This window comes from Cebidichthys violaceus, unplaced genomic scaffold (assembly GCF_023349555.1).
Source record: "Cebidichthys violaceus isolate CVI_PGR_0920_01 unplaced genomic scaffold, fCebVio1.0.p SCAF_8, whole genome shotgun sequence".
In the NCBI taxonomy this organism is placed as follows: Eukaryota; Metazoa; Chordata; class Actinopteri; order Perciformes; family Stichaeidae; genus Cebidichthys; species Cebidichthys violaceus.
In genome coordinates this window covers 13,785,743-13,811,441 of record NW_027176964.1, presented here as the reverse complement: position 1 = coordinate 13,811,441, position 25,699 = coordinate 13,785,743, and the positions used below count along the sequence as shown (strand labels likewise).

The following is a 25,699-nucleotide window of genomic DNA, read 5'->3' as shown; positions in this document are numbered from 1 at the left end:
TTTCTTCAATACGCTACATCTACAATTATGAGAAATACATTATTTATGGCTTCTGTAAAGCAGCCGTCCTACAACAGTCTAACTGCGCTTTAATGCATTTGTCCATCATCTGTATTGTGAAAACAGTGGATTTCCACACAGTCAGAGAAATAAAAAGGGTAATTCCTGGTCATAGTTCAGTAATAAAATTCAAGCCCACTCCGGGTTTATCTCCCCTGCTGCTGACAGCGCTGTAAGCCAAAGATTTATTCACATAGGATGAGAGAAGAGGAGTTTTACCGTCTGGTTGAAAAGTACTGAGGCAACTTTTTTTTTGCTTTGAACGAGCGAGAAGGATCCGCACAGCTCTGTGTCGCTCTGCCCTCCGTCTCCATCAAAGCTAGTTCTGTAGTCCATTTAGGTCAATTAGAGACAAGACTCTGTTTGCAGAAGTTTATAGTGTCATGCATTGCTATGTGTACAATGATGGAGCAAAAAAAAAAAAAGGACAGGGATTCGACTGACAAAATGTGATGTGAATGGTGGGGGCCTGTTTTTTTCCATTTAAATATACTATAATTTGGAATGTAGCTTATTTAGTTAATGTTTACTTAAAGCTGCTATAATCAATATTATAACAGTGTATGAATGAAGTAAATGACAATGTAAGAGAGGTCGCTCGTATTAATGAACCCACAGTGAAATAACACCTGAATCTGCAGCTTTATAGAGTTCCAGCTCATAGTTTAGCTCTCCGAGCCACTAGTTTACGGCCAGTTCTTTCCCACCGCTGTCGCGTCATTTTTGGTTGAAGCAGGCAGCTCTAAAAAACCCACTGTACACAATCTTCGTATAACAATCCCTGATATTAGTTATAAAAAAAGCACATTTTGCAGCCATGGTGTCAGGTTGGCTTAAAGGCTTTTTTTCCCATCGACACCACAAACCGAATCCTAACATACCGGGATGGGTATCGTTTGAATCATTACGATACCAGTACCAACACCTGTACCCCTATCGTGATAGCAAAACTAAGAGAACATCTGATAAAACCTTTTTCTACTTCATTCAATACCCATCATGTAGAAATATTCAGCTGCATTAAATACCACCAAAAAAATAATGTTTTTCATCAGACACCAGATAGCCATATTTTTGAACATCTTGTTGGCATCTCGGCAAATTGGACTGCCAACTCCTTCAAAAGCACCGAGTCACAGACGGGTTGTAGGTACTGCGGTCGTTGTGCCAATCGCACATCGTATCAAGTCAAAGAACGCGTACGGTGATTGGCAGCGGGGCTCATTTTTTTTCTAGATCTGGCTACAAAAAGGGATTGAATGCAGGTATCGTTTGACTGGAATTTGAAGGTTCAATACTACTGAGTTATTTTGCTCGATACCTTAAAAAAAGGTATCCAATACCCATACAGATTAGAGCGGGTCGATTTTGATCCGTCAGTTCTGGTTTAGCTGAAACTCCCAAAATCCCAATCAAACTTGACAGCATGCTGAAGTTGTCGTCCTCAATGTTTTACGGTCAGACGGACGCAGAGCTATGACGACACTGCTCTGTCCCACTGAGACGCAGAAACAGGTGAATACTGATCTGACAGTTCCGGCTGCCATCGCACAGCCAAAGCATATATTCAATGTGGGGTTATTTTTGCTCTCGCTACTACACTACGTGCGGCATATCTGTGTTACATAACAAAAGTAGGGTTGAGATACATTCGGCTACAGCCTTGGTGACAAAGCGGCCGGCAGGAAAACAAGAAGAGGAGCCGAGGGTTAAACATCTGGAGGACGAGGCAGAACCCGACAGGGGATATTCAGAAGAGAGAGAGGACCGGGAGCGCGTGGCCATTGGGGGCAGTTAACCTCCATGACAATGGTTGACAGAGTGTGTGTGTGTGTGTGTGTGTGTGTGTGTGTGTGTGTGTGTGTGTGTGTGTGTGTGTGTGTGTGTGTGTGTGTGTAAGACTCTTGGGTAAGGAAGAGCAAAGGGAGATGGATCGACTGCGACAGGAAGCCACGTCAACACCGCCGGCAGAGAGGGGAGCATATGTCAAGAGGGGAGGGAGGGAGGGACATGAGAAGAGAAGCAACATTAAGTCAGAGGACAGAGGCTAATAACTACACATCTTTCAACAAGTGAAATGTTATCAACTCATTTTCACTATCAAATGATGTGATCATTTGTTTAGTATATAAACTGTAGCCCGACTGTTTATGTCTTTAGTGAACAATCTTTTTGGTTATTAAATAATTACGTATAAACATATAACGATCAATTTAAGATTAAGAGTTTTTTTGGCTATTTCTGACTTGACTTTGACCGCTTTTTGTTCCCGACTTCAATCACATCTTCATTTCTGTACTGACATTTCTTTGAAATTATGAACCTACATATACAACACACTACCCATATATCCGTAAAAAAAAAAAGCTAATATCGGCTGATAAATTGGCCCGGCCCATTTATTGGTCTAGAGCTGGTATACACTGTGAAAGAATTCTGCATGGCAAGTTTCCAAAGTCCAGGGTGATGTCCTTGGATTGCTTCTTTTGTCTGACCAGCAGCCTAATACCCACACATTCATTTTATAATTCTATGAAACAGAAATGCTGCAAATTGTCGCATTTGTGTCGCTGGCTGAAACCAGCTAAATGTTTGGAGCCTTTTTTTTTTTTTTTTGGATAAATGACTTCAGCAGATCATCTCTTATCACAACTGCATATTTTCTGTTGGCCAACTAATTGCTTTAATGACTAATTGATACAGCCCTAAATTTAATAACTTCTTTGAATATCAAATTCGGATAGCCTTGGATAGAAATCAAGACCACGACAAATGGAAACAAGCCTGCTCTCTGAATGAGAGTGTTTCACTGAGACAAAAATAGAATGCAGTTTATTCAGGAAAAAAAGAAGCAGACATGAGGGAGGCAGAGGAAAAAAATATTAGCCACAGAAATGAGAGTGAGGAGGAGAAAAGACGGGAATGTCACATTCCACTACCAAGGACAGAGTCTTAGACTCAAGCAGCCTGCCTCCATTACACACACGTTTTTGTGTTGCGTATTCAATTCACAAGTAAGATCAATTAACGGCTACCCATCTGATTGATCGGTGCTAATTAACACGGCCATGCAGGATGCTAATGGTCGTTGAGGGAGGTCTGGAACGCTCTGCCAAACACTAGCACTCCAAGGTCAGAACTGCAGCAAATTTATGTTGATGACAGAACAGCTGCCATTGTGTTGTGCCAGGACACTCCACTGTATTGCCCGGACATTTGAGTGCTAGGACAGCAGCGCGTGTATCATTCTCTCATAAAGCATGTTTTAGCTTATTTGCCTATTATCTTTAATTATTGAGCGCAAGCAACATAGCAAAGCTAATTCAGAGGGAGAGCTCGTCAGAGTGGGTTTGGCCTGTGATCCACGCAATCCCAACATCCACTTCTGAAAGAAAAAAAAGGACAATGTTGCCGGCTCAGAGAGGAAAGGGGGATTTGGCAACGGCTGGCAGGGAGGAAAAGCATTCATTTTCAGTGTTTCTATTTTCAATTCTCTAGAGCCATATGGTGTGGCGTCAAGTTGGCGAAGGAAGAAATAACAATTTGACGCAAAAGACCAGGACTTACAGCAGTGAGGCAGGGGGGGAAAAAAACTAAATACACGAGGGAGTTGAAGAAAAAGGAGCTCCTTCTAGTTATTTTCAGAGCTGAACATATTGTGATTAGGTGTTGGCAACGTGATGAGCTGTGCCAGGTTGGGAAAAGAAGGTGGCAGGAAGAGGGGACTCACCCCGTCACCACCAGCAAGACAACTGCCAACAGTGACAGGACATTAATCAACTCCTCACATGCAAGCTTCCACATACACAATTAGAGGAAGTTTGTCCACAGACCCCGTGTAGCACAGGCTTATATATCCACCGTCAGTAACAAGACTTTTCTATTCACAAGCCGTGGCCTGGTCTAGTGGCAAATGGAAAAATGGGTTTCTTAGACGATAAACACAGTAGGAAGATTAGTTTTTGTTGGAGGCACAACTGAAATCAGACCACTAGAGAACATTCTAGACATCAAACCATATGAGATTCAATCACATCTAGTTCTTCAGATGAGTGCATCTGATCAGCGGCAACAAAAGACGCCGCCAGAGTGGCATGAAAACAAAGATATCTCAGGGAGTGCTGCGCACAATATGACAGCTAATCAACAAGAGGAGAGCTGTCAATAGGCTTTATGGACATTGGTCATTCTGCTGCAGTGCAGATGGATTATGGTGATCGGGAGGGATGACTCAGTCTTCATGACTCCCATCCTCAACCCAGCAGGAGCGCTAGCCGATAATCGAAATCTCTGACAGGGGTCGTCGGGTCGATGAATGTGTTTGTGCGTTGTTCATGTGGGCGCATTTAAAAAGGGAGGAGGGAGGTAGACAGAAAAACATGTACAAAGATAAAGAGACACAAAAAAAAGAGAGCGAGTGGAGATATGAAGCCAAGTAGCAGAGACTGGGGTGTGTTTGTGTGCGAGCGTAATTGCTTCTGTGCATTGAAAATTACAGACTCGGTTCACTCACACATGAACAGAAGATCTGAAACCGGCCTGCATTTACCGTCTATTCTGGCTTTTGAGGCAGTTCTCAGCGATCAATTTCCCAGAGTGCCGCTGGGTGTGGAGACCCGTCCTGTTTCCCATCACAATACTCAATAAGCGTCCGACAGGGCTCAGGCCTGTGGTGAGCTTCATTTCTCTGGGCCAACTGACTGTGACTCCTTTATATACACCGAAGTCCATGTTGATTCCAGCAGCAAGACCAGAGGATTGTTTCAGATTTTTTTTTTTTTTAACACTTACGTGGTTCAGCTGGATCTGACCTTTGTTATTAATGTTGTAGACCATTGTTCTGGAAACGCCACAGAACGGCTGCTTTGATCCACTGCTTTGGCTCTAAAAATCGCATGGCCGGTTTATACACTTTGTCTTTATATAGTTATACTTGGCCTTAGTTCAGCAACTGAAATTACTCGGTGTGCATTTAAGCATTTAAAGCTTATCGCTCAATTCTCATGTTTTCCTCAGCAAAAAACTTTTAAAAAAAAATAAGGTGTTGGAACACAGCTAAGCAGCTCTGCAGTCAAAATGGTCGTTTATATTGACCAAAAACAGTCAAACAATAAATACGTATCTAGAATGAGCGTTGCAGCATTTTAATTCCTAGAATAACAACAATTACCATAGGTAAACCTGTACTATTGACATATTCTTATGAAGTTGAAATGCTTAACACGTTGGCTTTCAGCAGATCAAGCAGACAAAGCTAAATTATCGTAAATTTGGACTCTTTGACACTTTGTATTTGTCCACTTGGTGAATCCAAGTCCAATATCCCCTTTTAGGTTTGTTTTGCATCTCCTGAGTGAAATATCTGTCTCTTTGCTGCTAAATGCTCCATTATATTCACCAGCTAGTCACTAACTTTGGATGTCTGCCGCTTGATGCTTGGCGAGTCGTGTATTGTGGGTTTAAAACAACATCAAGAGTGAATCAAAGCCTTCGATCTAATACATCTACAGCTGAAACTATTTCTACAGAGTAGAAACAGCCCTTCTCTGACAGTCTCTTATTGTAAGGATAACACTGTGTTGATGGTCATGTATTGAAGTATGGGTTTCTCAGAGGCAGCTGAACCCCAAATGTAAGCACCACTAATGTCTGCTCTTGCCTGAGGCTAGATTAATGTGACTTCTTTACTTTTCTGAGGCACAAGTTGAAAGGGAAGTATAAAAAAATAGTATATCTAAAAGGCTCCAAATGGAAAATGCTACAATAGTGAGACAGAAGACCCAAGAATCTCTTCTGAATGCAGAGCACACGCTCTAAAGGTGGAAAGAGGAGAAATAGGTGTTCATTTGTGAAGGTCGACCCAACTGCAATCCGCAATCTATTTGGGAATGAGGTGAATGCACAATTCCTCGCCACAATCATGCCTATCCATTCTGCTGGATTTCACGGTGGCCCCTCCACACTGAGACCAGGAGGCACTCGCATTTCACACTTAGAGCTGTCACCATGGAAACGACACAAAGACATCTGTTAGTGGATGTTGCACATAATTTCTGTTCTGTGTCCAAATTAAGGAAAAAACCCGTGAACACACTGCGAATAACAAAAAAAAACACAGGAGCCAGAATAAATGGTTTCCCACGCAAAAAGCTTAAAATATGACAAACACGGAAAGCGGAAGTTCCATCCCAACTAAAATGTCGGGGGTTTCATCATGTGGCGTGTCCCCGAGTGACCCTGGCGTTTGTGTGGGACTCTTACCTGATGGATTATTTCAGACACTGGCAGCTGGTCCACATATGAGTACGTCTGTTTTTGCAGCTCTCCATTCGCAAAACTGAAAGACAAAAAAAAAACCAAAAAAAAAAAAACACAAAACAGCACTCTGTTAGCATTCAACTGGAGGAAGCTGCAATCCAGTCACTACCTTTGCACTGAAACACCATGGCCTCCTTAACTACCCATGATGCACTTTGGTTATTTATTAATTTTCTAAGTTTAAAAATGAGTGAACAGCAAAGAAGCAATCAATCAAATTTGCTTTATACTGCGTCTCAGTCGCTAAGATTAGTCCTCTGATGGTGCATCATCTTGGTGGCTCTTTGCCAGATTAAAGAAATGTAAACAAAAATTCAGCTTCTGCTTTGCCTTTTATTGTAACATGAGCAGTGAGGCAATACATCACCTGAATCCACAAAGAACAGTGGTAAAGGGTTTCTATAGGAGGGTCAGTAATAACACAAAGAACGCAGAAAGATGATGCTCAATATGCTACTCTGGATTGCAACGTGTTCCAGACTATCCAAATTAATCAGTCTGTACTACCAACATCGGATGGTCATAATGGACACGTCAACATGGTCATGATATGTAGCCTTGGATCTGATCGAGAACTCAACCGATTTAATATTGCACTCCTGTTGATGCAGCAGAACCAGAAATATCTTTGTTTTTCTTCAATCTGGTCAAAACCTAGTGCCTAGATTACCCACAATGCCACTCCACTGCCGACAGATGTGTCAGAGATTCAAGCTAGTTGTGCTTGTAGCGTGCTGCAGAGGTCTGGGAAGCTCACTTCTTTCTAACTCGACACCAACTTGTAGTCTTCCGCAGCAACCGAAGCTAATTCAAGTGGCATCACTTGAGGCAATTAATCAGACTTCAGCTCCAACAAAAGGCACTACACTACATTTGTTCAGATATTTAGCAGTACTCCCCAGCGCCTGTAAACAAACTCTGATGTGTAAAATCAATGATTCAAGTTGTCCAATGGAGTATGCGTCAGTAATATCAAGGTGAAATGTCATTAAGGAACGCGGTTAGAACAGCGCCTTAGGAGGCACTACACAAACTTATGAATACAAAAAGGGAACGGTTTTATTTGTAGAGTCCTGACATGGTTTGATATTATTTCAGTTGTCTATTTGCCTACTTTACGTTGCAGGAAACTTTCACTTCACTCCAACCCCCACCCTCCTCTCCTACTTCCTCCCTTCTCCCTGATGATTTCGCCAACATCTTTGACAAGAAGGTAAACGATATCAGATCCTCCTTCTCTCAGCCCCCCCCCCCCCCCCCCTCCCTCAGTGTCCTTGTCCACCCTCTCCCTCTCCCTCTCTACCCTGTCCAGCCCTGCCCCCACAGCCCCCCCCTCTCCATACCCCATCTTACCCTATCTGGCTCCCCTCTCCCCTAACGAGGTCCTCAACCTTGTTACATCTAACCGCCCCACCACGTGCTCCCTTGACCCGATCCCTTCCCCTCTTCTTCAGTCTATTGCGACTGAACTCCTTCCTTTCCTCACCCACCTCATCAACACATCTGTTGTTTCAGGATGCTTTCAAGACTGCCAGAGTCACCCCCCTTCTGAAGAAACCATCGCTCGACCCCTCTGATGTCAAGAACTTCAGACCGGTTTCTCTTCTACCCTTCCTATCCAAAGCACTTGAATGTGCTGTCTTTAACCAATTGTCTTCCTATCTCCACCAGAACAGCCTTTTGGACCCCCACCAGTCCGGGTTCAAAGTGGGTCACTCGACAGAGACGGCCCTCCTTGCGGTGACAGAGTCGCCCCACTGACGTCAGGACAGCAGAGTCGCTGCCCATCTTTCATCAGGCTGAAAACCCACCTCTTCAGGAAGTGTTACCCTGAGCCTTCCACTCAGCACTTATTGTATTCATACTAGCTTGTTGCACTTATTGTATTCGTATTACTTATTGCACTAACTGTTTTTGTTTGTTTCTGCACTGTACTTTGGCTCTGAGTTATGCTCTGCTTCATGCTCTTAGATGCTTGTTTGGAAAAGGAAATGTACTTATGACTTCTGGTGACTAGTGGTTCTCTTGAATACCTATGTTGAATGCACTTATTGTAAGTAGCTTTGGATAAAAGCATCTGCTAAATGACTGTAATGCAGGAGCTGAAAAGACTTCCATGAAAATGGTACATCTATATTTCCTCACTCTCAGCTCCTCCTGAAGCCTCCTCTCTCTCTCCTCGTCTCCTTAAGGGATTGGAAGATCTTCCATGAAGGTGGAGGAATGATTTCCGGTTCACGGGAGGAGAGAGGAAGTTAGCGTATTTAAAAGCATGCCGTGAAAGAATGAAGTCATTTGTGGCTCAGAGTCTTGTTCATGGACGTTAATGGATAGATATTGTTAACGTGAGACAAGATGTATTAAACCAGTGACCTTTAAGACACAGAACTGGCTATCCAGGCACTGAGCCTTCCTGCTTCCATTGTTGTCCAAAAGCAATTTACAAAAAAAAAAAAAGGCATTAATGAGCCACACTGGATTACATGTTCCATCATTACAACGAACACAAGGACTGTAATTAACTTTGAGTCAACCCCGTAGACACCATGTTGCTGCTGTAAATACTCACTAGAGCACCAAACCCACATCTGAAAATAGTATGACAAACAAAAACAATTTAATCCCGTTGTATTTCGCTGCAACACTACAGCGCCCGGCTGTTTTGGGCTTACTTGCTGAGCCTTTTTAGAGATGGAACAGCTCCCCTTCATTGCTTTTCTGGTCCGTACCTATTGGAATGTCGTTCTTGTAGGTTTAGCATCATCTGTGTTCTGATGTACTGGCTTTATTTTATAAGAAACCCAAACGTACAGCTGAGTCAACGTTGTGAGCACTAAGAGAGCTTGAATAAAAATAAACATAAAAAGCAATAAAACAGTTCAAACACATGATAAACCTATTTCATCCATTTGGATTCACCACTACGCCACAAATGCGATGTGCTGTTTTTTTTTTTAAATGTTTGAATCCTTCTGAGCATCTTTTTTTTTTTTTTTTTTTTGAGACTTTGTTTCTAACATCACAGTCGCACAAACAGAGTCAGGAAGAAGAGTCTCAGCTAAAGGTCACAGTGGAGTGGAGGTTCGACTAATCAAAGAAAGTTCAGGTCAGACAGCTGCTGACAAAGTGGGCCATCTCCCTGAGTGAGCCGCCACTCGCTGTGTGAAGCAACCTGTCCTTCCCTTTTTCTCTTCTTTCTTTCCTCTTAGTTACTTTTGTTCAAATTCTCTCCGGCTTTTGGACTCTTGCCCTTCCTTCTTTATCCCTTTTTCTTTTTATTCAGCTCCAGTTCTCTTTCTTCTCACTTATGTCTGTGCGGTAGGGCAGAAGTTGCTCTGACAGACAGGAACAGAGACAGAAGAAAAACAGGCAGAGAGGCGATCTCCTGCCGAGCCTCCCATGTGGAAATGTGTCACTGAGCACCGACGACTCACCGCCATGTCCCCACTTTTTCACTTTGCATAAGAGATGAACTCTAATTCGATTCAAACGACTTCCTTCTTTAGTTTCCATATAAATCTTTCAATCTACTTTAGCTGACTCTAATGGATGCGACTGCCCCTCCACACCTCCAGCTCTGGTGTCACTGCTGCCTCCAGCTGCCATCTTTAGGTCAAACAAATTCCTTCTTAACATCTGCTCTACTAATGACCCAAGTGGAATTTGTAGACTCTGTCCAGCGCTGCAGGTCACAAATCCCATTAAATATACTTTATTACTGGAATGTGCTATTAACTCGGCTTTAATTTGATCATTGATATTATCCTTGGAGCTTTGTGACCCACAAGATGACATGTTTTGGTCAACAAGTACGAATGGCTGGAAGTCAGCAACTACACAATGTCATTACACTGTTAAACTCATGTATAATGAAGAGGATTGAGGGGGTCCATTAAAACGCCCCCCCCCCCCCCCATCAAGAGCAATTCACTTAATGGAAGAGCTGGTTCTGAGGGGAAAAGCAGCCGTTTAGAAACGGGTGAGAGGAGAAGAGAGAATAAAAAAAAAAAAAAAAAAAAGGGGAGGAGAGCGAGCAAGAGAATGACTTAGAGACTCACACACGTGTAACCAGCTTCTCTAAATATCCTGTGCATCTTGTCTGAGTGGCTGAAAATGGATTAAAAAGCTATATCTATATATATATCTCTATATATATATATATCTCTATATATATATATATATATATATATATATATATATATATATATAGAGATATATATATATATATATATATATATATATATATATATATATCTATCTATCTATCTATCTATCTATCTATCTATCTATCTATAATACCAGCTTGTTTCAGAGGACATCTGTGATATTTTCGCTCTGGACGATCAAACTGAGTTTAACACAACCCATTTTCAGGTCTTATGAAATGCTATCATTTAATTTTTACCAGAGCCGTTCAGACAGAGGCGTTATAACGATCATTCTCATTTATTGCTTTTTGCGAGATGATCCAGATGTGTTGACAAAGGCTTTAATCGAGCCCTGTCCTGATTTCATAGACGAAAGCCCGATTCATCCGACATTTATTTCTTTAAAAAGGAAGTGGGATGATCAATGTAAGTAGGGCTGCAACCGACGTTTATTTTCATTACTGATAATACAACGATTATTTTCCCAATTAACTGATTGTGAAACGGATTAAGTGAAAAATGCACATTATAATTAAAGCCTGGGGGGACAAAGTGAAATTGCATGTCTGGTCTTACCCATAAATCAAGTCCAGGGAGACATTTGCATTTCTGCATTATAGTTCATAAAGCTGGATTAGAAGAAGTAAAGCTTTTTTTTCTAACTTGATAGATGCCACCTTGTTAACAATAACAACAACAACATGCCGTCAACTCGTATCATGAGGCTGTCACCTTGAAAACTCCAGTTCTTATATCATTACTACATAAAACCTTTATATTACATTATTTGATAAGCATCCTGGCGATGAAAGTCAGTTTTTCCCACACAACATCCTTGTCTACTAAAACTCCCCTCCCAGTTTGCAAAGCAAATATTCTATCACCCACCTCCCCGTGTTGTTATTAATCTCGTCCAACACTTAATGATAATGACGCACTTTAATGTGACAAACAAAATGACGGAAAGTGTCGTTAGCCTCCATAATATCTTTGTGTTGTCCATCATTCCCAAAAGATGCGACTAGTTCTTAGCTGCATCAGTGAACTCGGCTCCATTACACATCAAATGAATCCGGGGGATTGCTGCTTTCTTACATCAGAATTGGAGATAAAACGTCTCTCTCTAGGACTGAATTAGGGCAACAGCTCGATAACTCTGGTGATGTGTTGCATGGGAGATCAGCCAACCTCACGTGTTGGCCCTGATCAATAATAAAGTAATAGGGGAAGTTGTGTGAAATGACTAACTAGCCTAAGGCCAGAACAGTTGATGAGTAAAATCGGTGTGGCAATTGCCTCTAATTACTAATTACCAGCCAACCGCATTAGATTCCTTCACTATAACACCTCCCAGTGGTTCAATTAAATCCCATCTTCATAAAATGAATAGAAGTGGGGGGGGGAGCGTAATCAAGAATAAAGTTTTAATTTCCATCATATCCATTTGTATTGCTCTGCAATCTTTTCCTCACTCGCAACCTAATGAGTCAATGTATGCTGTGTGCAATGTGGTGCGTTTCCTAAAACATCAGGTGATTGTCTTTATTTAAGGGATCAGTGTGTTTGAGAACTAATATGAGAAAGCAAACACTACGTCACCAGGCGCAGAGCAGGCTGAGCAGATGATGTTTGCAGGTATTTTACAGAGTCGCTGGTACATCTCTTGAATCATACCTCAACATTTGCAAAACAGTGAGTGTGTTTCTCAAAACAATTCGCACAAACGGCAGCACATAAGGGATTAACTGTAAAAGCTTGGCACTTGCTGAAAAATGTCTTCTTTTTTTTTTTTATATCTCTCAAAATGAATGAACAGTGTCATCAGAGGGACAAGGCCTCGTGTCATTGTTTACAAACAAGCCTGAATGCTTAGTCATGTCGTATTTTCTGATGTAAACTGTGGCTAAGGTTTTGATGATAATGATGAAATATGTATGGCATATATCAATTTAAACCACATACAGTTATACATTACTGTAAGTGGGAGATTGATTACATGAGATTGGACAGGATTCACAAATGTCTTTACTGTTTCTAATGTCATTTGTTGATGCTATGAACTAATGTTTGGGGGGTTAGACTATCAAAAAGAGAATCAGCATAATATATTTGGATTGGAACGTAATAATCAGATAAACATTTACATGAATGGGTGAAAGCATTTTGCAATTTGGTTTGAAAAAAAATGAAACACACTGATATGATGTGCACATGTGACGATGAGATGATGTGGAAGTTGAATACACATTTTTGAGAATTTCATTTGTGATCAGAGAAGTGCGCCAAAGCGACTGTCAAGAGTTTGACAGCTCTCTACAGACATCTAGTGGCCAAATGTATTTATCACAGCATGCATCAAACTGATGCAAAGAGAGAACTTATTCAATTTGGATGCATTCTGTCCGGTGAACACTGGGTGGCGCCACAGATGATCCATCAGCGGCACTGCTGCTCACTCAGTGCCATTTAGGAAGTTACTAAATTATAGCCTGAAGCCAAACACAGCAAAATGTCTAATTATGATCTGCACTTTGCTGTGAAATAGCAGAGTAAAGGCTGGTAATGATTATAAATACTATCTAAATCAGTTGTATTATTACCTCAATCATGTCATAGGTCGGCCTTAAAAACTAACCCACCTTTAGGGTAGTCATAGCAACATCCAGATATCAACCACTCGACACATCATTAGTAGAGAAATCAATTTCACTAATGAGAGACGTTCTAAATAGAAATCGAAGTCCAGTAAGTTGGAAACCAATTGTAAACGAATTCCACCCGCAGCCCTTCAATTAACACAAAGAGAGGCTTTTACCTCCGAAATCACTTCACTTTGGAGCTAAAGGTAATTTAACGTCTGCATTATAAAAGCATTATGTTTCTAAAGACATAGAGAGTATTGTGTACTGTGCTTTAAAATGGTATCAGATATTGTAGAGAGGAATCAATGAGAATATATGTAAAACACAGGTTTTAAAAAGAAAGAAACGGGTTAGAGACAGATGGCCTTAAATCTGATGTTAAGACCCTGGAGAGGACATCTATAAGCTTTTCAAAGTGTATTTGTCTATAACATGCCTCATATAGAAAACCCAACTACTATTTGAACTTTGCTTTAGCAATCCATCCAGATAATCCAAGACGAACGGACGCAATGTCTTTCACTTACAGTTACACTAATGAAACAAACAAACAAATAAACTCGGCTTACTTCTGCTCCACCTGCTCGATGGGGTCGGTCAAATTGATGGTTTCCATGGTGATTTCGACTTTGCGCACACTCCCAAAGAAATCTGTTATGAGGGCACTTCCTGGGTCCCTCAGGAAAAGGTCAGTACGGTGGCCCGGTGTGGACACACACTGACTCTTGGGACAGACTTTGAACTGGAGAAGCAGACGAAAGACAAGCAAGTGCGTTAGTGATATGTGTAACTTAGTGAAATACACAGCGCACAAAACAACCAACCATTACAGCCACCTACTCAAGGACACCAAATCAAATATTCTAAGTATATGTAAATACTGTAAATATCTACTCATGCGGCCATCAGGAGCTATAGCATTCATTACACGGTGTATGTCACTTTGAAAAGAGGCCGTGTGAATTTGTGTGCCTTAATTTTCATACACAGATAGTAAGTAGCTGCTTCTAAAGTGGACAGATCTGCAGTGGGAGGTGTTAAAAAGATCAGAGGCAAGGAGCATGACATTTGTGCACGCCTTTGTCAATTAAGCATCTTTCAGTGCCTGGTGTGTTGCCACGTGTGGGGTTAATCCTCTTAATTGTGTGATTCATCAGTGTGTTGTCCATTTGAAAAGACAAATAAAACCATTAAACCGAGGTGAGTGTTATCTCTATCAGCCCAACAGGACTTGAAAAACACGTGATAGGTAATTCATTTTGTTGGGAAGGTGGAGACAATTTCTGTATCATCAAAGGGCTTTTGCAGACTGGATTAAAAAGAAGAAGAAGAAGAAGAAAAAACGTGGTGACCTCATCTGCTGAATCCATAGTATGGATCCTTAATTCCACATAACAGCTCAAGAACAAAGAGTGCATCTCCAGAAACAGAATTGGAAAGAATAATAAGCATTAGTCGGAACACATCGATCGAGCTCAGACTGAGTGCAGGAGTGAGGATTTGAGGTGTTTTGATTGCCTCCTCATCTCCTGATGAGGTGGGGTTGGGGGAGGAATATCTCTGCAGGAGTTTAAAAGATGAAAAGGGAGGTGCAGCTGAGATTGAGCCATGGCCCGGAGCAGCAAGTACTCACCATCATCATCATCATGTGTCAAAAGGCCAACAAGCATAACACAGTATCAGACATTCTGCTTCAAGTGCAGAGTCCAGTGTGACTTTCATCTCCTTTAGCACCAGACAAACGCTTTAAGAGGAACCGAGTCTCCCTGTTCCCCCACAGTCCTTCGGCCACAAAAGAAATGGATCCTGCATGACTATCTGCTAAATCAACTAACTAGTATTTAATAATGATTAATCTTGCAATTATTTGGGGGGTTAACCTATTAATCCTCATCAAGAAAAAGGCAATTCCCAATTTCTCAGAAGCCAAAATGTCTTCTAATTGCTTGTGCTGTCTGACCAAAATCCAATTCTAATCAAGGAAGTGCATGCAGCGGTATAAAACCTAAAATAATCAAATCCTCACATTGGAGAAGCTGATATTGTAAACTATTGTTTATTACGGTTAATTTTTGTTGGTTCGGTGCGTTTTCTATTCTGTATTCTCACTCCTTGGAAGTGAATAAAGGTTAACACTGTAGCTTTAAGTAAATATGAAGTTACATTAAGACAACACAAACTTTGTAAAAAAACTAAACGTTTCTGTTAAACAGACATTTACGGCTTCAGTGTGTGCATGTAGCAGAAACACTTTCTGTACATAAAACTCACTGGTGTGTATGGAGCATCTATAAGTGTGCATCGTTCACTAGTGCTGAATTAATAAGTCGATCCAATTATTACTCGTGTTTATACCATTGATATACCTTAAATACTTTAGATTTGGATTGTTGGTTCACAAAAGATTTGAAGACCTTTGGCTCTCAGAAACTTTTTGTAATAATTTAGAGACTAAAACAATCTATTAATAGAAAACATATAATTGATAATGTAAAACGTTAGTTGCTGCCATATGGCACAGGTGTACTCTCTGACGTTGGTTAAAAGAGATGCACACACACGCACGCACGCACGCACGCACGCACACACACACTCACCAGGTCATTCATGTTGACTTTGCTTGAAGGGTGGATGTCTTCCAGGAACTCCAGCAGGTAGAAGGTGTAACGGTCCATCAAGTGGACTCCGATGGCCAAATCTGGCTGGTGCTAGAAAAGGAAAAGGAAGAAGAAAATACAAGAATAACAAAAAGTCAATATCCAACAGCACTTCATCAGCTCAGGTGCTTTGGTGGCGTTTTCCTGACCTGTTTTTTTAAAGACACAAACACACATGTGGCTTCCCCCCACAAAAGATTCCCTACTACACAAATATGCCACTTTGTTTCAATGCACTATTATTTGTGAGGTTTCAGTTCTATTTTTTTGATGAGATGAAGTTTGATAATGAGTGACTGCCATCAACTTAAACTACACAGTGGTTTTGTAGACATGGGTTAAAGAACAGCACTTGTATTCAGAGATGGTGTCGGATGAAATAAACAGCACCAACAGTAATACTGGGTAATACTAATGACATCAAAAGAAAAAATATTTTAACTACTTGTTTTCCAGCTATGCCCCTTTTGCCTAACCCCAAATCAGTGAGGCAAAGTGTGTAACGCCTGTTTAGAAACAGCCAACAGTTTTTTTAAAAAGGTATTTTGATACTTTTGACAATATTTAAATATTTGCAGTATTACAAACTAAATGTCTGCGGCGAAATTCCCAGAAAACAAAATGCCGCATTACAGTTTTTCTCCAGACAAACATTTTGAACAATTCACACATTTCCACAAACTTGAAGCTCATGTTTCAATAAAAAGACTCCACACTGCTGAACTCTGAGCATAATACACTTACACATAATTTAATACACTTATTGTAAGTAGCTTTGGATAAAAGCGTCTGCTAAATGACTAATGTAATGTAATAATACTATTGTTTTCACTCAAATAGAAATTCTAAACCATGTTTGTATTGCATTTTGTATCTATTTATAGTATCTATTAAGTTATATACTGCTGGGTAGCTTGTGAATTTCCTTGTGGGGATAAAGACTTATTGTCCTTATTTAAATGTATTTTATATTTTGTATTACTTATATACGAGTTGGCCATGGTCAAGCCCTACACCCCCGCCCCGACCACTTCTCTCTGCTGCCTCGGGGCGATCGGTCGCCCCGTCGCTCAGAGGTCCTGGCGGCCGATCGACCCGGTCACGGCTGTTTCCTGTCCTGGCCCCACAGTGGTGGAATGAACTTCCCACTGACGTCAGGACAGCAGAGTCGCTGCCCATCTTTCATCAGGCTGAAAACTCACCTCTTCAGGAAGTGCTACCCTGAGCCTTCCACTCAGCACTTATTGTATTCATACTAGCTTGTTGCACTTATTGTATTCGTATTGGTTTGCTGCACTTTTTGTATTTGTTTGTTTCTGCACTGTACTTTTTCTATTATTCTTCTGTATTTTTGAATGCACTTATTGTAAGTCGCTTTGGATAAAAGCATCTGCTAAATGACTGTAATGTAATGAGTTGGTTGAAAATACTTAGCCGAGTGACTTTTTAATGTTTGAGACAAGAACCCTGTACTGTATGTGCATCAACGTAATTAGAAAATGTTACCCAACCAACACACCATCTTGCGTAACATTGACATAAGTTGCAGGTCAAGAAAAGACTTATTATATTCAAATTTACAGAAATGTGTCTCTTGTTTGGAGAGGGAGAGTCAGAAGGAGAATGAGTCTCCAGTTGCAATGTGCTCCATCAAACCACACTGCTTATTAGAAAACCTGACAAACTGAGTGATGATTTTTAATTTAAAAATGTCCTCGATGTGAGGGCAGCTAACTCACCGACAGGGAATCCTCTCCAACTTGACTGCTGGCCAAGGCCATGAGGTTTGGGGAGTAGAACCTTTCGTACATGGAGGCGCCCTGGCAGGTGTCAATGATGAAGAGCAGCTCATTGTACCTGGTGTGAGAGAGAGACACACACACACACACACACACACACACACACACACAATCATGTACATTCTCAAACAGTACTGATGAGAGAATACACAGCTGGCATATCACTCGTCTCTTGGCTCCAATAAAACCTGTTATAACACAAACGTTCTAGCCATCTTTCATACTGCAGTTGCCATGGTGACCAAGAAAAACCAACGGCTTCATTCAGTTCCTCGAACACACCAACGCACACGGACTCTTCCTCCCTTCCTCTGTCGCTTGCTCCTTTTCCTCCTTCCTCCCTCGCTCACAATAGAAAATGTCCCTTAACTTCTTCCCCTTGTTTAAGCATACATGAGACATTTATATCCAGGAGACTGAACTGAGGTGGTTTGGGGACGACGGAAGGAAGGTGGCCAAGTCTCTATGGTGACTGTAATTTGGCAGCTCTAGCTTGCAATTATCACATCAGCATCAAAAGCTGGCGTCACTAAGCCTTAATCAAGCAGCCTGGAGCCCGACTGTAACCCAGACACTCTTTATTGATTGGTTGGGAAGACAATAGGGAAGCTGGCAGCACAAAGCTGCTTTCGCTCATTTAGTGTCTCGCGATGCACAAATTAAAAACACAGCAGCACCTTAATAAGCAACCGATTCCATTTATAAACAGAGACAGTCGCTCTTTCATACCAGGGTATGTTAATATGGGAATAACAGGAATCCCCTTCGCTGTTACGGTGGTATAGGATGTGTTGCATTAGTCAGGAAATAAGGTTTCAACAGAACTAACACAGACAGAATTCTGTTGGTTGATTCTGTTTATATAAAGCTGCTTCAGCTCGACAGTAAAGCTTGCCATTGGCAACCATTTTGAGAAATTGGCAACCAATTCTTGGTCAAATAGGGACAGCAAGCAGCGCAACATGCAAGGTGGCCACGTTAACCGATAACGCTTCAGATTCAACCGTTTAAAAGTTAGTGTTGAGTCCTGTGTTATAATCAAACGGTTAAATTCAACCGCTGGGGGGGGAATCAAAAACAATGTTTTGAGCTGGTGTTACGTCACTCTTTAAAAACACTGATGCAACCAATTGTTGTAAATGAGAACACACAATGAACACCGTGCAGCTGTTCACTGGGACGCGTGCGAGCGAAGAGCTATTAGAAGAGCAGAACACAGAACGACTTAATATTTACAGGTTGCTGTGTTTCATGCAATTCACTTTGTTGACTTGCTGCACATTCAATTGGCCGTCGGGGGAAAGAAGGACTTATCTTTTTTTTCCCCACATTCTCCAGTTTATTTACCTTCTTTTCTGCCACATCTGCTCAAAAGCATCAGCCAGTTCCACGTTACTTATCTCCTCAGAGTCCTGGAACTTCAGAAAGCCATTTCCGCCATGGCCTGTTAAACAAACATAGAATTATTTAGTAATTTATCTATAATATACAGTAGAACAGAAAAGCACATGATGAACATGAAAAGGACAGTGAACTGGCAGCAATAAGCACTGAAACTGAAACTTTGTTACAGCAAAGAGGACTTTGGCAGCATTCAGCCACAGATAAATAAGAAAAAGAAATAGTGATAAAAACCGACTCCTTCAACTATTTATCTTTAAAATACATCACAAGAGTTTAAACACACATATGACTTGCAAGATGTGAAGTACATATCAATATGTGTCAGTTTAATCAGTTTACAGCTTCCCCCATTGCGGTCATTGTTTTTAGCCGTTTGCACTTCGATTGTGGTGAAACAAAAGTTTCCACTAAAAAATTATCAAAGCCATCAATTTAAGCAAACTTTATTAGTAAGTGGATATTTACGTCTAGAACAAACTGTTGCCACTGCTTTTGGATAAATCCAAAAATTATGAATTTCTTACATTGCACTTGAACTTTCATCCTTGTATTGTATACCAGTCTAATTCTGATTAAACTTGTTTTTATTTTCTATTCTCTTTGCACTTTGTCTCAATACTTATGCTGTATTATGTAAAGTGTTTTTGTCTTGTTGCTGAAATGAGCTATATGAATAAACCATGTGAAGTCATGTTAACGCATTACATTTCGAATGCAGCTCTAGCAACTAAATAATTGACTTGGCTTAAAACCCCAAAATGCAACGCAGTGAGTTTTTTTTATTTTTATTATACCATATTTATCCCGTTAAGGGGAACTTTGTCTCTGCATTTGACCCATCCCTGTATCAGGGAGGCGTGGGCTGCCCATGACAGGCGCCTGGGGCAGGGGTGTCAAACTCATTTTCACTCTGGGCCACATCAGCGTCACGGTCGCCCTCAAAGGGCCGGTTGTAACTGTAAGACTGTATAACTGTAACTACTCCCTAACATATTGTTAAATAACTGTCTCTGCATTTGATTATCGTTTATTCAAGTGTAAAAAGATCGTACATGCAGTTCTATAAATGTAAAATTATATTTAAGCACATTTATGTTATTATAACAAATAATTTTAATTTAGGGTTACGAAACTCACATTACTGTGTGAAATAAAGACAAATATCATCAAACACAAGTTATTACATTCACTTTGTTCAAAGCTATTTTTGTCCTCTCTCTGCATCACTAATGTGCCTCCTCGTTGTTATCCCGTCCATGCAGCTCCATCCAAGAGCTCCTCACTGATGGTCAGGTCTGCCTTCAGCCTCTTATGAACACTGATAGATGTGTGATGTGTGATGTATGATGTGTGATGTGTGATGTATGATGTGTCCGTGTTGTCCGTGCTTTCATCAACAGCTAATGAAAAAGACAAGTACCTGCTCGTCTCTTCAGCTAGCTGTGTCGTTAGATTGCCTGCAGGTTCCTGAACTCGGTCTGTGATGGTGTTTGTAAAAGTCTGTATCTGGTCCTTTAATCATGCACTGGGCTGTAGCTTTTGTAAATATATTCTGCTGTGATTGCAGTCTGCCTTTTAATTCTTGGACAATTTTATGTTTTTCTTGGAGGCTAAATTTAGCTCTGTGTTTGGTGTCAAAATGCCGACGTAGATTGTATTCCTTCATCACCGACACTGCCTCATAGCACAGAAGACAGACCGGTTTGAAGCTTGAAGCACAAACATGTATTCGCTTTCCCATCTTTCATAAAATGTTCTTCCCTCTGCATCAATTGTTGTCTTTGTGGACATTTTGGGATCATTTGTCGATCACTTTACGGGCTGTTGCCTCTCCTGTCCACCTGTTGTGATAGTTTTAATGTCGGCACACAGACAACATGCTATCTCATCATTTCGACTTTCTATCTCATAATTTCGACTATGAGGATATTTTTATTTTCAAGTTTAACTTTGAATTTATTTTTTTAATTAAAAAAAAAATATACATTTTTTTTTTGCTGGCAGATTCGCGGGCCACATAAAATGACGTGGCGGGCCGGATCCAGCCCACAGGCCTTGAGTTTGACATGTCTGCGCTAGGGGGTCAGTGTCAGTGTCTTGCTCAAGGACACTTTGACTCCAGTTACCAGACAACCTTCTTAGCCCAGTGAGCTACTTACAGAGTTCAATAGGTTTCCTTCAGTGTTTAATAGAGAAGATGGAATACCTGAAACGAAGACCACCTCTCCCATCATCATAAAAGTTAATTAACTTGAAATAAATGTAACATTAACCTTTAGCGGGAAAGAGCAGAGGCGCAATTTCTCGCCGTACATTTAATGAGTGAGGCTGTTGTTGAGGCCATCATCTACTACAGTAACTGAATTGATGAAAAGACCAGATGCATGAAGATCTGAGTGGATTGGCACTTTCTGCTGCATATCTGATGGAAACATCACTGTGATCTTTCACTCGTCACCTACATGTACTGTAACTGAAAGCCATAAGAAGTATGTTTGTGTCCCTTCTCTGGGGAATAGAAGGAGTATTTAGGTAAGACAGAGATTTAGACATTCTACACATATGTGTCTATCACTGCGCATTCCATACTAGTTAAATATAAGTGATGTAAGTGGAGTATTTGAGGGTGGATTTGTCCTGAATTTACCGGTCAGGTATATAAGGATGTTGCTGCGGTCATCAGAGAGGAGGCGTTTGGAGCGTGGAGTGCTGGGCGGCAGCCTGCCGGTCAGAACACGCAGGAAGTTCTCCACTGTCACCTGAAACAGTACAAGGCAACAATTTCTATTACCTAGCATGGATTGGAAGTGATAAATTATGTAATGTGCATCTTCTAATCTAATGCAAATAGACAACGGTTTAAAAAAAGCAGCGAGCAAATTGAGACTGTAAAAAAATAACATAATTTCACCCGTAGAATTCATTATCAATGAAATCACAAACGTACCCTCTGCATCCGTAGGGTCAGTGTGCATTAACTGCTCTACTTATCATTTAATTAAACTGCGAGAATCAATTAATCATTGTATTCTTTTCTTCTTTTTTTTCCCCCTCTTCAGGTTTATCAGCTTTTCTTTCACATGATTACCGTTCTTCAGCAAATATCGATCGGCAGTCCAGTGTTTATTCATATTTAAGAGATCAGCACAAAGCAGAGCAAATAATAAAAGACAAACTGTGATTAAGAGTGGATACGCCACTGGGCTTCTGCCTTGTCGTAACAGACAAAACACTTGGGTGCTCCTCTATTTGAGAATACAGATGATATCAAGTCATTTCCTGATGTACACACAGAGCGAACACTGGACAGATAACGTTGACCACGGCTCCCTCCAATTCCCTACAGCACCTGCGACTATCTGCCTACCAGAGATGTTATGTTATATAATACAGTACTTTTTATAAAGCAGGTGAAATACTAGATGGGATACATCCACAGCAGTTGGCAATATATTACACTTTTTCAGATTTTAACTAGAGTATCCATGTCCCTTTATCAATGCATTTTCCATTAAATGGGCACAGACTAAATCATTAATAATAAAAGTTTAAAAGGAGATATGCTGGTTCAATCTCTAGCCAATGGAGTAAGAACTTTTTTTTTGCTTACAATGTATAAGTCGACATGCAGAAATTAGAGTTTAATAAATCCCGAGGCTGTTGGAAAATATACTGATTTCAAACAGACTGTAAAGAGAAGAACTTGCTTTCTATGAAATACACTCGACAGTGTGTATTATAACTGAGTGGAACGTGAACCGACCTCATATCCTCGGTAGTCCACCTCCACGTCGTCGCCGTACACATTCAGCTCCATGTTCTTGTGGCTGAACACTGTGGCAGGTTTGGGGTTTCTGTGGTTACAAGCCATGTCATCAGCCAGCATGAGAACTATGTGGCTGAAAAAGAGACACCGAAACATGTTTAAACATAGCATGTTGGAGAAGAACTTTATGAACCATTTCTTAATTTCTCTTGCTTGTACTCTAACTGCTCTGCACCTCACAGTGTGTAGACGTGGGCTCACACAATTATGAATATATACATATATGTTCCTCCCTATTGTCATAACTATAGTCACGTAACGACAACCTTACAGTCAAATCACTATTTAAAAATCAGGCAGATAGAAAATACAAGTGTAATATGTTCTCATGTGTAACCTCCTACATATCAGTAGTGGAGGCAACTTATATTTGCTCCTCTTCATCACCACCATGTGAATATAAATGACTCAGTGTCTGTCTGTACCTCTAGGTCATTATCACCATTTGGATATCTAAAGAAGACACAATAAATGAGACCTTGTATCACAGTTAACCCACCTGTCAGGAATGCCCAGCCTCTTAACACTTCTGTAGACGGACAGAGTGTTGGCCACATGACGGTAGTTGAACCAGAATCTGGACGTGCACACCTGTGTATCAAACACAGCCGGTGTATTAAGTCACTAACGTTGTTTCTGCTGCTCCCATTATGAATGTAGCAGACCAATTAGCATGTAACGCTCATCAGCCGAAGATGTAACGATGACGTTATAATCAAAGAATACCCACCAGAACCGCCCAGTTGTTTGTATGACCACTGCTGAAGAACTGTCCTGCGTTGTCCTTGGGAACAAGTGGAGAAAACTAATAAATGTCTGTATTTATTAAATCTAATTTGTGCTCGTGCAAGCAAACACCAACACAGCTAGCGTGAGCATGACTGCAAAGATGGCTAACATGGGAACGGTATTTCAGGTCAAATCCAACATCAAACTAACTAATTTGCGGGATTTTCACTGCTGCATGTGATAGAATACACACTCACCTCAATGTTGACGCTGTTGGCGTATGTATGTGTAGCTAATAAGCTCAGTAAAGTTAGTATTTTCATTGTGCAATACTGTTAGCTGTGTGCACCAAGGAAGTGAAAACCGGCGACTCCGCCCCGTAAGTGCTTCCGGTAAGAGACATTTCAAAATAAAGGCAACGATATGGAGAATGTGTGTGGAAAAAAACATCAATATTTAACTTGTAAAAAGGTAGCTGCTCTACCACGGGGTTATGGTCCAAGATATTGAATGGCCAAGCTGGTAAATCCTCTCTATTTAGATAGATCATAAACTACCTTGTTGTAATCAATTATTTATTGTGTTCTAACTTCAAATAAAATGGAATTGTGTCTGGGAATATTTTCTTTTGGTCTTCTATTGTACGCTCGTACCAATTATATATCCGCCCCACTACATGTAGTGCCTATTTGTATTGCTTTCCCAAACCTAATGCGGGGGAGAAATAAAAACATAAATCACATACAGGCTACATATACAGTACATGCAAAACACAATACATTGCATACATGATAGTTGTAAGTGAAAGCAAGAAACATTAGTGTATAAATAACAATGCAAAACCTAAAAAAAAAGTACTTGAGAGGATCATTATTGTGCAAAAGTAGATCATTTTAGCTGACCTCACCCCATAACCCTATGCTTACTTGTTTAAATTATGAATGCTAACTGAAAACTAAAATGTATAAAATATAATAAAATATGTATAAAATGTGTTTTAATTAGCTAAATATTGGTGGGTCATTGCTGATAAGATTGCCAAAAGAGACTCCTAGAAGCATGTGGTTAGATGATGCAGAGTTGAACAGAGTTCTTGTACAAGGGAACACATTGATTTTAAAGCTAAAATCAAGAGAACCAAGATCAAGATTATAACTAATAACTGTAAGTACACGTACATGTTGTTTTAGAGGCACTTGATGGGGAAAACAATTTTATGGACTTGCAAATTGGTTATTTTAATTCTACGCAAATGTGTTCATATTCCTGCAACGTCTCCATCCAGTTCCCTATAGACCCACGTCTCCCTTGAGGTTTTTGGCTAACGTTTTATTTCTGAACTGTTCATTGCAGAGTTCACAGGGGGGGAAATCTAGTAAGTGGAGTTGTGGTTTCTTATAATAGTATGTGGCAATTAATTTTTAAGTAAGACACTGAAGGGGTTACGGATGACTGCATGTCCAATTCAGCCAATCATTATTTGGCTTAAAAAGCAGATTAGCCATTGAGTGATGCTGACAGCTTTATATTCAAATAGCCTCTCCAGTTAATTGGTTAAGGGCCCTCCTAATGAGAAGTGACATGTACATCACAAGCACCAGATGTCAAATGTCATGTTACAGCCGAAGGAGCTTATGTGTTTGAGAGCCCTGCAGTACAAGATGAAGCCACGAAAAAAACATATCCTTCATGCAATTCTAATGTAACATTACAATGCAGCAAGTAGAAGGTCTGTTTGAAAAGCAACATTAAATTCAGTTTTGACACACCGCAGAGTGCCTTTACAGGTCGTCCAACCACTTTAATCCTCCAGACTTCTCTTACTGCTGCTGCTTTTTGACCTGCAGCGTCACTTTCTCTCTCTACCTGTAGAGAGCTTATAATAATGGCCTTCTCCAAATGCATCACATTAGGAAATGAAAAAAGCATAACCAAACAGTTCTGGGTTGCATAATTCTAATCATTATTACATTTTCAATCCATAAAGCAGCATTTTTCTGTCAAGCCGTTTTGTCTTTGCCGCAGTTACGGATTCTCTGGCATGCCTGAAATGTTATTTGGATGGATTGATCCTCACTTTTTAATCCACAGATGTCACTGACCTAATCTAAAGTTG

At 40.6% G+C, this 25,699-nt stretch overlaps 1 protein-coding gene across 1 annotated transcript in view; it reads right to left on the bottom strand.

The window, feature by feature from the left end:
* Window positions 1–23,946, bottom strand: part of pigk (phosphatidylinositol glycan anchor biosynthesis, class K) — a 30,240-nt gene extending 6,294 nt beyond the window's left edge. The window contains exons 1-10 of the mRNA XM_068701851.1: window positions 23,841–23,946; window positions 23,585–23,638; window positions 23,354–23,445; window positions 22,792–22,927; window positions 21,676–21,787; window positions 18,972–19,068; window positions 17,565–17,682; window positions 15,766–15,876; window positions 13,738–13,910; window positions 6,322–6,397 (exon numbers count right to left, since the gene is read on the bottom strand). Coding sequence (XP_068557952.1) covers window positions 6,322–6,397; window positions 13,738–13,910; window positions 15,766–15,876; window positions 17,565–17,682; window positions 18,972–19,068; window positions 21,676–21,787; window positions 22,792–22,927; window positions 23,354–23,445; window positions 23,585–23,638; window positions 23,841–23,906 — 1,035 coding nt within the window. The 5' untranslated portion in view covers window positions 23,907–23,946. The remainder of the gene's footprint in view (window positions 1–6,321; window positions 6,398–13,737; window positions 13,911–15,765; window positions 15,877–17,564; window positions 17,683–18,971; window positions 19,069–21,675; window positions 21,788–22,791; window positions 22,928–23,353; window positions 23,446–23,584; window positions 23,639–23,840) is intronic.
* Between the last annotated feature and the right edge of the window lie 1,753 nt (window positions 23,947–25,699).